The sequence below is a fragment of the Protomyctophum parallelum genome (assembly GCF_964188405.1).
Source record: "Protomyctophum parallelum genome assembly, chromosome: 15".
NCBI classification, from domain to species: Eukaryota; Metazoa; Chordata; class Actinopteri; order Myctophiformes; family Myctophidae; genus Protomyctophum; species Protomyctophum parallelum.
Window position 1 is genome coordinate 25,344,516 of NC_139710.1, and position 12,781 is coordinate 25,357,296.

Genomic DNA, 12,781 nt, shown 5'->3' on the forward strand with positions numbered 1-12,781 from the left:
TTTTTTTCCCGCGTCTGCTGCCTCCGTGAAGACGCCCAAGTACAATGGTGGCTCGGACTGGGAGGCGTTTCATGCCCAATTTGAACTGCTGGCGGACGCTAGAAGGTGGGACTCAAGGGACAAGGCACTGCAGTTGGCTTTGTGCCTTGAGGGGGACGCTCTATCATGTCTCCTGCTTCTGGACCCTGTGCAGCGGCGGTGCTACGATGCCCTGGTGGGGGCCCTCAAGAGGCGGTTTGGAACGTGGTCCCAGCCAGCGCTCTTGAAAAATGAACTGAGAGGAAGGTGCAGGAAGCCTGGTGAGTCGCTCCGGGGGCTGGCTAATGACATTGAGGGCCAGGTGCGGCGGGCATACAGTCACATGCCCGCCGATGCACGGAGTGAATTGGCTACTGATCTGTTCGTCGGGGCCATCTCCCCCCCTGATCTGCGTGTACAAGTACAACTCCAGCACCCAAAGTCTCTGCTAGAAGCTCTGGAGGCGGCTATAGAGAGGGAGAGCCTGCAGAGTGCTGCTGCCAGCGGTGGACAGGAAGTGAGCTCCCATGCGGTGAGGGCTGCGTCAGGATGCCCCGCCAGGGAGGAGGTGCCAGCATGGGCGGCGGAGATGACTGAGCTGCTACGGGCGGTGACTCTACAGGTACCGCCGCCGCGTGGCCCGCAGGTCTGCTGGGGGTGTGGCCAGCCCGGCCACATACTACGGAGGTGCCCGGCTGCTCTCCAGAAGCGGGGAAACTCCTCGGGGTCCGCATAGACGGGGATATGCGGGCCCCTATTTCCACCGCTGCCCCAACATCGCCAGCCCAGGCCTGTTGTCCAGCGGAGGGAGCCCAACGGTGCAGCGAGGGGGGAGGGGCTCCACCCCCCCAAGAAGTAGATGACAGCACGCCGCCACCTTCTCAGCCTCGTCCGTCAGCAGGAGGAGCCCAGTGGTGTAGCGGGGGGGAAGGGGCTCTACCCCCCCCAGAAGTAGATGACAGCGGTGCTCCACCGGTCGTGGTGGGGTGGATCCGTGGGAGCTCCGGGGGTGGGAGCTCCTGCCATGTCGCTGTCACTGTCCAAGGGGTGCCTACTGCCGGCCTGGTGGACACCGGGTCGTCGGTGACGCTGGTGAGGCCGGACATCCTGCCCGGCGGGACAACACTGCAGCCTACAGCGGTGCGCCTCCGCACGGCCACAGGTCAGCTGGCTCCCATGTTGGGGAAGGGGCTGATGTGGTTGTGCGTGGGAGGCAGACGTGTTCGCCATCTGGTTTGGGTGGCGGACGTGCAGGACTGCTTCATCCTGGGACTGGACTTCCTCCAGGACACGGGGTGTCTGCTGGACATGGGGAGGGGTACGCTTAGCTTTCCGGGGGGTCCTACAGTTGCCATGGGCCCCCTAGCTACCGGCCCCCTGCCCCCTGCCCAGCCCATCGTCCAGTCTCTATCTCCGCTGGCCCCTGTGTTCACCCCGCCATCCTCCACCAGCTTTTCCCCGTGCCCAGCGTGGCCTCCCCAGGGGGGGGAGGAGTCGTCGATCGACGCTGGGCACCTCCAGTGCCAGTCAGCAGCCACGGCCTTGCCCGGCGAGGGGGGCGGGGGTGAGCTGCCTTCCGGCGTGTGGAGAGAGGAGTACGGGGACTTGGAGAAGCAGCAGCAGGAACAGCTGAGACGGCTGCTTGAGGAGTTCCAGGACTGTTTTGCGACGAGTGAGAGCGAGGTGGGGAGGACTACCATGGCAGAGCACGTGATTGACACTGGACTTGCGGCGCCCATAAAGTGCCGGCCACGCCGCCTCCCTCTCGCTCGTCAGCAGGCATGTGACAAGGCCTTGGAAGACCTACTGCAGGCAGACTTCGTCGAGCCGTCAGAAAGCCCCTGGGCGGCGCCGGTGGTCATGGTCGCGAAGAAGAACGGAGACTGGCGGTTCTGCGTCGACTACAGGCGGTTGAATGACGTGACCACGAAGGACTCGTATCCCCTCCCCCGCATCGATGAGTCCTTGGACCTAGTCTCCGGGTCCTCGTGGTTCACCACACTGGACCTCAAGAGCGGCTACTATCAGGTCCCCCTCTCCCCTGAATCTCGCTCCAAGTCTGCGTTCTGCACCGGGCGGGGGCTATGGCAGTTCAAAGTCCTCAGCTTCGGTCTTTGTAATGCACCTGCCACTTTCGCCCGGCTCATGGACAAAGTGTTGTCTGGTATCCCCCGCCAGGAGTGCCTGGTGTATCTGGATGACTTTTTGGTCCACGGCCGCTCCTTCGAGGTGGCCCTGGAGTCCCTGAGGCGCGTTATGGAGAGGATAAGAGCTGCAGGGCTGACGTTGCACCCTGAGAAATGCCACTTCATGCGCAGAGAGGTGACTTTCTTGGGGCACGAGCTGGACGCGGAAGGTATTGGCACCATGAATGACAAGGTGCGGGCGGTGGAAGAGTGGCCCACCCCCCGTGACCAGAGTCAGGTGAAGAGTTTCATCGGTCTGGCCTCGTACTACAGGAGACATGTGAAGGGTTTCGCCACCATTGCATCACCCTTATACCGACTGCTGGAGAAGGACAGAGACTTCACATGGACTGAGAGGTGCGAGGAGGCGTTCCTCGGTCTGAAGCAGGCGCTGTGCGAGGCTCCGGTTCTCGCTCCGCCTGACCCCACACTGCCCTTCATACTAGACACTGACGCTAGCGGTGTGGGGGTGGGGGGAGTCCTATCCCAGCTGTGGCCGGAGGGAGAGAGAGCGGTGGCTTACTTTAGCCAAAAGCTCAACAAGGCTGAGCGGAACTACTGCGTCACCCGCCGGGAGCTCTTGGCAGTAGTACTTTCTACCAGACACTTCAAATACTACCTGTGCGGTCTTCCCTTCGTGGTGAGGACGGACCACTCAGCTCTCCAGTGGTTATTGACTTTCAAGGAACCAGAGGGGCAGGTCGCCAGGTGGTTGGAGGAGCTGCAGGAATACGACTTCAAGATAGAACACCGGCCAGGGGCCCGCCACTCCAACGCGGATGCCCTATCACGCCGGCCGTGTGCGATGGAAGGTTGCCGCTACTGCGAGAGGAGAGAAGCACGGGAGCTGGAACGGCGTACGGAGGGGGAGGAGTGTACAGCCGTTAGGAGGATCGAGGAGGTCGTCTGCAAGGAGCTGCAAACGGTGACAGACACTGAATGGAGAGACAAACAGGAGGAAGACCCGGACCTGCAGCCCGTCTTGCTGTGGGTGGAGGCCCAGCAGCGCGCGCCATGGGAGGCGGTGGCGCCCCTCTCCAAGGCGACCAAGGGTCTGTGGACCATGTTCGACTCACTGCGGCTGTCCGAAGGAGTACTACAGCGGGCGTTCAAGACGGCGGCCACCGGGGAGGAGCAGTGGCAAGTGGTGGTCCCTAAGGACCTGCAGGAGGCTGTACTGAAAGCCATGCACGGAGCAGGTGGGTCGGGACACTTTGGAGTCACCAAAACACTTCGCCGTCTTCGGCAGAACTTCTACTGGGGGCGGCAGAAGAGGGACGTCGCTGACTTCTGCCGTCGCTGTGATCTCTGCGTTGCCCGCAAAGGCCCCCCCGGGCGCTCGCAAGCGCCACTCCAACAGTTCCCGGTGGGGTGCCCGATGGAGAGGGTGGGGATAGACATTACGGGACCGTACCCACGCTCCGAGGGGGGCAACTGTTATGTCCTCTCCGCCATAGACTACTTTACTAAGTGGCCAGAGGCATACGCCATCCCAAACCAGGAGGCGGTAACGGTCGCTGATGCCCTGGTGGAGGGCATGATTAGCCGGTTCGGCGCCATGGAGTCCCTACACAGCGATAGGGGGACGAACTTTGAATCTCGGGTGTTCGCTGCCATGTGCGAGCGCCTGGGCATACACAAGACTCGCACTACCCCGTTGCACCCCCAGAGCGACGGGTTGGTGGAGAGGTTTCACCGGAACATGGGAGATCAGCTTGCCATCGTCACCTCCCGACACCAGCGGGACTGGGACAAGCACCTGCCCCTGGTGCTCATGGCATGCCGCTCTGCGGTACAGGAGTCGACGGAGTGCACACCGGCTCTCCTCATGCTGGGACGGGAGCTGCGCACCCCAGCTGAGCTGGTCTTCGGTCGCCCGCCGGACGCCCCAGCCGTCCCTGCAGGGCCAGAGTACGCCAGGAAACTGCAGGACCGCCTGGACTCTGCCCACAGCTTCGCCCGGGTGCAGCTACAGGAGGCCGCAGTGAAGCAGAAGCGCTACTACGACGTGAAGTCCCGGGGCCGAGACTTCGCACCAGACGAGCTAGTCTGGGTCTACAATCCGTTACGGAAGAAGGGACGGAGCCCCAAGTTGGACAGCAAGTGGACAGGACCCTGCAAGGTGTTAGAGAGGCTGGGAGAGGTTGTTTACCGTGTGCAGATGCCTCCTCGGGGGAGGAAGGTAGCCCTCCACAGAGACAGACTGGCCCCCTACAGGGGGGGTCCCCCCTCCCCCGACACGAACGCACCGGCGACCTTTCCCTCTCCTCCGGCAGCCCAACTCCCCCCCGGGTCCCCGCCCATGCCACAAGGAGACACTGTTTCCCCTGCCCCTACGCCCTTGTCCCGTTCCCCCCCTGCCCCCCCCCCGGGCACCCTTTCCCCCCCCCCTGCCCCTGTCCCCCTACCCCCGACCCCTACAGGGTCTCGGCCGAGGAGGCGGACGAGACCTCCGGCCCGTCTGGGGGACTATGTGGTGTCCTCTGGGGCACTGGTCTGACAAGGACGTTGTGAATTGTGAAAAAAAAAAAAAAAGAGAGTTGTGAACTGTATTTGGGATGTGGGGAATGTATTTGGTTCTTGCTTTGATTTCTAGGCTGTTGCCGTGGTGTACGTTGGCTGTTTGTCTTGCCTGTTGGCCCGGTCCTCGGGGTCGAGGACTTTTGTGAGGGGGGGGTAGTGTAGCGGCCAGCTATGGCTGCAGCCAATAGGACCGTCTTGGGGGCGGGACTTACTGGGGAGTGATTGACGGGGGCTTGTGGGTACACTGTGTGGGTATAGTTTGGTTGAGAGTGCAAACCAGGCTAGGAGGAACACAGACAAATGCTGTTGTTATACTGTTGATTATTGAAGGAATAAAGAGGGATCTTTATCATTGGAACTACGTCTCTGCCTCCGGTTCCTGGGATCGTTACAGTATCTATATAATATCGATTCTGTATTTACCCAGGGCAATAGTGTTGTAGGCTACTTCTCTTACCAATAACAAATAAAAGCATGTCTGAGATCTGAGAGCAACACACACACGATTGACTGTGTAAATTAGCATCGCTAATGAAGGGGAAGGGGCAGCGCGTCAATGGGGGATCATTGAAAACAAAGGCTGTGGTTTGCTACTAACAGAAATGTGCATGCACACGGGCTGCCCAAAGTAGGCTATCTTTTGTTGTTTTTTCGCCACCTCTCGAAGTTAGACTGGGTATCTGACCCTACGCCGTGATCACACACACACACACTCACAGTCACACACACACGGGTGCGCACTCGAAGTGAGTGCACCGACGCTTTCTCTCCTTGTCTCATGTTGATTCAATGCTGCGCAGCCAGCGTGCTGCGCACGTATGCAGTAGTGAAGACTCATACAAGGCGCAAGATTCCTGTCCCCTCTTAAAAGTTTCCTCCCATAAACTTTACTTGAAAATTACGTTTAAGAAACTTTAATAATGATGTCGCCTCAGTGCCAGGCACAGCGCGTCTCTCTGTCTCTAGACTCCTCGACAACTAACTCCATGCAGAGAGATGGCTCCGCCTCTGCAAGCCACAAGCCCACAACTCGGCGCTGATGCAACGCGGTGTAGGCTTGTAGATCAGCTCTGTTCCCTGCACATCTATTAAGGGAAGAAAATAAATAAATTGCGTGTGACCGCGTGTCTGTGGGAACCGATAGAGAGAACCGAAATTGAATTATTGTAATGGGTACCCGGTACCCAGGCACGTTTGGTTCGGTACATACTTGGTACCGAGATTCGGGACCCACCCCTAATCATAACATGCTAAAAGCTGTATTATACTGAGAAAGTTCCCGCTGTTAGGCTGTCCAATTTTCTCCCTGTGTCCTCTAAAAGACAAGTTACAAGTGGCCAGAGTGATTGTAACATTGATAATACGCTCAAGTACCTGTCTCCAGTAATTGGCAGCATTTCTCACGGCATTCTCCATGTCTGCGTCAATTCTCTCGTTTCTCTTCCACTTTTCATATGATACACGCTCCGGTATGAATCTGAGATCGTGCATGTGAGTCAATCTTGTCAGATAAATGTTGCCAGTCCCGTACTCCATTGACCCATGCGTGATTGTAGCCAGGTGCACTCCGGTCAGCAAACAACCAGCACGGCTCACAATAGGCACAGTCCAATGTGGGCGAATAACAGAGCCATGATCTCTGTATTTTGATACCTGCCTTGGTTGTGGTGGTGTAGTATTTTTCAGAGAAACACCTTTTTTTTTCTTCTCTGGGAAATGGCCCGGTAGGCCTACATGAACCTGTTGCTATTATATAGCTTTTTGTCTTGGCATCGGGAGGCCGGTGAGTGATGATGTCGTAGTGTCCTCGATCTGTGCTGGCCAGTCGGGGGGGCTCAACCTCTGCTGCTGCAACAGGTTCACTGGTGGCGGGTACATCACTGGGCACAGCCACAGTGACAGTCACCGCCAACTCTGTCTCCTTCTGACCGCCTGGAGAAGTGGGACGGGGCACGGGGGTGATACAATAAATTAATATCTAAAATACCTTTTATATAATCAGAATTATGTTTGTTATTTACAGCTAGCTAGGCGACATGACGTTCGTACCTGTTACCGTACGGGGCCGCGGTTGGGTCGAACTTGTTGGATCCGACCGCTGAGGCTGGGGTGGCGGGGGAGAAGAACAAGAACGAGCGGGGCCCGGGGGGGAAGTCTCCTCCTGGCCACCTGAAGAAGCGGGACAGGGCCGGCCCACGGGGTTGATTAAAATAAGTTAATATGATAAATCAAGCATGTGAGTCAATCTTGTCAGATAAATGTTGCCAGTCCCGTACTCCATTGACCCATGCGTGATTGTAGCCAGGTGCACTCCGGTCAGCAATTTATAATTTATATAATATATTTACAGCTAGGCGACGTGACGTCTGTACCTGTTACCGGACGGGGCGGTTGGGTTGAAGTGTTCGAACTCGTTGGCAACTCCGAGGGCTGACGCTGAGGCTGGGGTGGCGGGGAAGAAGAACGAGCAGGGCCCGGGAGGGAAGTCTCCTCCTGGCCGCCTGGAGAGGAGGGAGCCGCTGCCGCGGGAAGTTGCTGTGTTGTTAAAAAAAACTTGTCTAGTTTCGTCATTTTGGCTAGACGCTCATCGCGCTCCTCTTTTAGCTTCCGCTTTTCATGACCACTTTTATGCTGCTTTTTTGGAGCCGGCATCTTGTTGTTCTTGTTGTGACTGAGTCTTGTCGTTCTTCTTCATCCATTCGGCCGGCCCAGCCACTCCCTCAGCGTTTAACCCCTTACATTGATACATATACAACTACAACTTATAATGGAAAAAAAATAACTTTTTGGGGGTAGCATCTGGCATGGCGCACCAGAAATATTGGATTTTACCCCATTATTACCTTTATATACTAACTTTGATGAGTAAACTTGACCTTGAGGGGTAATCTTGACCTCAAATCATTAAAACAACACCAGAATCAGATTCTACGACCCAGAAACCCCCTAAAAAGTGGTATCATTTATGATTCTATGACTTTCCGTTTTTTTCGGGTGGCAGCCATATTGGATTGCGCAATATGGCAGTACCATGGGGCGCCAATCTTGGCACCCATCTTAAAATGCTTAAGTACGGTGTGGACAACATCTGTGCCAAATTTGGCGAATTTGCGAGAATCTGAACAAAAAAATCCCCGGGGCCCCCGACTACCATGGGGAACAGAACTATTAGCAGAGCCCACTGGTGGTGCTGGGGTGGCGGTGGGAGCAAAGAGGCGCATACCAACAGTCCAGGAGGAAGAAAGGAGGAACAGAGACTGAGGTCAGAGCCTTAGGGAGAGAGAGAGTTGCGCCACCAGTCCTCTTCTACATAGACTTCTGTTAGCGAATTGTGCCAAAGGCCTGAACCGGCATTGTCCCATGTCTGGTCTGGGCTTTATAGTGACAAACGAGTTACATGAACAACGTGACTGCCGCTGTTTTCTGCCCCCTCATTGGCGGGACTCTCCTTTCAATAGCTCTGACAGAGGTTTTAGATTAAATAAGCCGGCAATTGGTCAGCTGCTTGCCACGCCAGAGTATGCCGTATGGGTCATGTGTAGTAGCGTCCGTATGTACCCACATAAGCACAGCGTGTACTGTAACCCCTCAAGTATGCCTGCCTGAACTATCCTCGCAAGCTACTGTCCGTCCGTCCGTCCTGACCTGAAGTACTAATCTTGAGTATTTATGTCCTGTAATAGACCTAATAGGCCTGAGGCCGATTCTACAAAATAATGTCTTTAAAAAATGCTCAAATGTATCTGAAATATTTTTTTCCATGAACCCCCCCAGAAGCAAATATTTGAGTAAAAAAAGGTTAACTTTAAAAAAGGAAACCACAAATGTTCACAGTTTTTGAATAGCCAAAGTATAAAATAATGGTTAAAGTGGTTAAAATCTAAAGCAGTGGTTTTCAACCTTTTTCATTTGCTGAGATGTATGCCTCTAAATCTCTCATATCCCAAACTAAAGAATAGTTTGTAGAGATAACATTCAAACATTGATAAAAAAAAACCAATTCTGCTATTCTCTAACTGTGTAGACTTCTTGTAAATTAAGTAATGCAGTTCAAGAATAATTAAAGTCTTGAGAGAGTAAATGACACCAAATGGACCAAGGGTCGATTTTGGTTTCATTTTACGCTCTATAGGGGGACCAACTCTGCATCATTTAGCTGCATCAATGACCACTGGTTGAGAACCACTGATCTTAAAGTGACACGGATGCTTTCCCGCAGGTTTTAATGGGGGTTTCATTCACGGTTGTCCTGTTGTTGTTTACAGGATGGGCGCGTTCTATGCCCCGGGCCTGGTGGGTCTGAACGTGCTGCGTCTGCTCACCTCCATGTACTACCAGTGCTGGGCGGTGATGAGCTGCAACGTGCCGCACGCCCGCGTGTTCAAGGCGTCGCGCTCCAACAACTTCTACATGGGCCTGCTGCTGCTGGTGCTGTTCCTCAGCCTGCTGCCCGTCATCTACACCATCATGACGCTGCCGCCCTCCTTCGACTGCGGGCCCTTCAGGTGAGCCACGCAGCAAGGGGTTTTAATTGGTTTGTACTAGATCCCTTGGTGAACAGAGTTAATGGGTTTCCCATTTCTTCATTTCGGGTTGACGACTTGACGTGTCCAGTGGTGTAATGGTGATATGGTGCCACAGCATTTAATTATGTCACGTGGACACGCGCACGCGCGCACACACAAAAGTGGACTTAAAATAATCAGACAAACGTCTTTACTGCGCTGCAGTAGCGAAACTAAAAGGTTTGCTTTGGACGAATCTCTTCTTTGATGCAGGTGGAGGAGGCATTATTGTTGTGTGCAGAACCTGCAGCACAGCCTCTCGACTTCTGCAAAAATACAAAGAACAATTTCGCTACTCACCAACACAAAGACAGTTTTGGTGTGAAAAAAGCCTACTATCCCCCGGTGGACGCGCTCGTGAGTCTGAGCCCCCCACCACACGTATAAAATTCACTTTTTGTCCAGAAGAAAAAATACTTTTAGTTATTCCACTGCGCCCTCTACAGATATTGCCAAGAGGAAATCCAATTGACTAGATGTTTTCTTCATTTTTTCTTCTTTCTTATATGATCCATTATGGAGTGGTACGGGTGAATAATTACATAACTCCACCCACTGCGTGCTGCAGCTCCGGTCATACACTAAATCGCTTTTTTTTTTGATCGGTTAAAATCCTTTTTTCTACACACCTTTCTTTCGTAATGACCTTCCTAGTACAATGCACAGTGTTTTGTCCCAAAGGGGTTTCTGTCAAAAGGCGAAGGGGCCTAGGACGCAGCGCACGTGTTCTGAGCTACGGTGCGCTCAAAAGATGGATATAATCATTGCAGATATACAGTAATTACATCGTGGTAATAAAAGCGCTGGTCCAGAATTCTCCTTTAGGTAAAGCAATGATACAACATTTGAGACTTGCCTTATGTCCTTTCCCCCCCAGTGGCCAGGATAAGATGTACGATGTTGTCATGGAGACCATAGAACAAGACCTGCCGTCCTTCATTGTGAACATCTTCACCTACGCCACCAACCCAGGCCTCATCATGGCTGCGGTCCTCCTCATGGTGTAAGATCATACACAGAACATACACACCAACCCAGGCCTCATCATGGCTGCTGTCAGTGGCGTGCACAGACATTTAGAGGGGCAGGTGCTCAAGTGAAAAAAAAGGGCACCTTGTGCAGCGCATTTTGGGGCGGGAACCCATTTTGGTGCTTTAGCTATTGAAAAATAGCAGATCTACAAGCTCATAGCGCGCCACCGAGTGCCACCGAGCTTGTAGGTCTGCTATTTTTCTTTAATCGAAGAACCACTGACATAGAAACATAGCTTTAGATTGCGGGGGCCTGAATAATATAGTAGAAGCGTTTTTTTATCAAGATTTGATCAATGTCACCATGGTCCACACACTTTTTTCCTTTTTTTTAAAGAGCAAAATTGCCAAAAGGGCAGGGGGTGCTCTAGCACCCCCTAGTGTTTATCTGTGCACGCCACTGGCTGCTGTCCTCCTCATGGTGTAATATCATACACAGCACATACATACCAACCCAGGCCTCATCATGTTTGAGGTTTACTGAAGTAGTACCTGAATGCATTAATTGTGTTGTGATGTGTTTATCTTCACAGACTGGCTCTCTACTACCTGAATGCATTGTCCCAAGGATACCAACAGGCTAACATCGACCTCAAGAAGAAGATGCAGATGGTTAGTCGTTTATGCTCTCTCCTCTCCTGCATTGATTTCGTCTACTAAAAACTATAGTCGTCGGCTATCCTTTTTTCACGAAAATTAAATAAGAACGAAATAAAAACTGCCGAAGTAGCCATACATTTTCAAATCATTTCGTTAAAGCGCTGATCTTTGCAAAACAAAAGTTTTGCTACTCCTACAGATACATTTACAAACCTCATGAAACTCGGTACACAATTTCTCTGTCTGACCTTTTCTGTCGCCTCTTGCGGTTACGTTTGATATGGTCTATATCACTATATTTCCACACTCACGCCAGAGGGCCGCATTGCATATTACTGTCGTAGCAAAAAATAGCCAATCTACAAGCTCAAAACGTGTCGCGCTGCGACGCGTTTTGATCTTGTAGATCAGCTATTTTTTCTAAATACTGAATAATGTTTTGCTTTAAAAAAAATTAGAATCCTGAAAAGTCACCTTTGTATTGATTTTCAAATGGATTTAGTTTTAGTTATGATAACTTTATGAACTAAATACAAATTGTACACAAAAAGACAATACAATAATACTATTCGTTATGTACTAGTCATTTAATACTAGTCATTAAGTATAATTAAAGCAGGTCATGTTTGCATGTTTGGAATTGCAACAGCTGAACTCAATACTATCAGTATTCTGATATTAACCTGCGGGGCCGCATTAAGTGAAGCTGGGGGCCGCATGTGGCCCCCGGGCTGCCAGTTGCCCACCCCTGGTCTATATCTTCCTAAATCCACCATCTTTGACGACGTGTATAGGCTCGAGACGAGGAGAAGAACCGTAGGAACAACAAGGACAGCACCAACGAGGTGATGAAAGACCTGATGGACCTGCTGCCCAACAAGGCTGGCATAACTGAGCCTGAAGAGGAGGAGGAGGAGCCTCCTCCACCAGGTACGCACTCACAGCACACGCACTCACAGCACACGCACTCACAGCACACGCACTCACAGCACACGCACTCACAGCACACGCACTCACAGCACACGCACTCACAGCACACGCACTCACAGCACACGCACTCACAGCACACACACACACACACACACACACACACACACACACACACACACACACTTGTCCTAGTAGAATTGTCTTTTTCTGTCCAATTAGAAGTGTCTCTTTCTGTCCCAGTAGAAGTGGTACCAGAGAAGGGCAAGAAGTCTCCCAAGGCCAAGAAGGACAAGGGGGACGTAAAAGTGCAGAAAGACGTGCCACTGGCCGCCCCCAACTCCAAAGACACCGTCACCAAGGCACCCAGGGGACGAGGTCGCCCAAAGCAGCAGTAGGAATCATCGTCACGCTTCTTCAGGGACTTACAAACCAGGGATGGAGAGTACATTTTACTCAAGTACACTGTGCTTAAGGTGCAATGTTGAGGTCGGCCTACTAAGTCCAGAGTATTGCACTTTACACTCCACTGCAATTATTTTAAAACGTTCTACAAAGTTACTTCGTAGTTGAACAGCCAATGTGCTATTTTCTAAATATTGTGGGGGAAAAAAACTAAAACAAAAAACAGCAGAGTCCTATATTATATATTTTGATGCCAATACTTTTGTACTTTTACTCAAGTAGAAACATTGGACAATGAGTACATACAGTACGTATGGAGCATTGAACCAGCAACCATCTGACCGCAGGTCCATTTTTTGTTCCATTTTTCCACTCTCAGCATTACAGTGCAAGGATACTGGTAAAGGTTTGGGTTGTGTACTGTAGTTACAACCGAATGTGTTCCCAGAACAGGTTTAAGTGGTTATGGATACTGGTAGATTTTAGAACCGCGGTTATACTAGTAATATTCTATGATAGGAATGTT

At 52.3% G+C, this 12,781-nt stretch overlaps 1 protein-coding gene across 1 annotated transcript in view; it reads left to right on the top strand.

Annotated features, from left to right (window-relative positions):
- tmc2b (transmembrane channel-like 2b) overlaps positions 1–12,248 on the top strand; it is a gene marked incomplete at both ends in the record, with an annotated part of 34,638 nt that extends 22,390 nt beyond the window's left edge. Inside the window, 5 exons of the mRNA XM_083783396.1 lie at positions 8,993–9,232; positions 10,170–10,295; positions 10,857–10,935; positions 11,718–11,853; positions 12,097–12,248. Of these exons, the coding sequence (XP_083639522.1) occupies positions 8,993–9,232; positions 10,170–10,295; positions 10,857–10,935; positions 11,718–11,853; positions 12,097–12,248 (733 nt within the window). The remainder of the gene's footprint in view (positions 1–8,992; positions 9,233–10,169; positions 10,296–10,856; positions 10,936–11,717; positions 11,854–12,096) is intronic.
- Between the last annotated feature and the right edge of the window lie 533 nt (positions 12,249–12,781).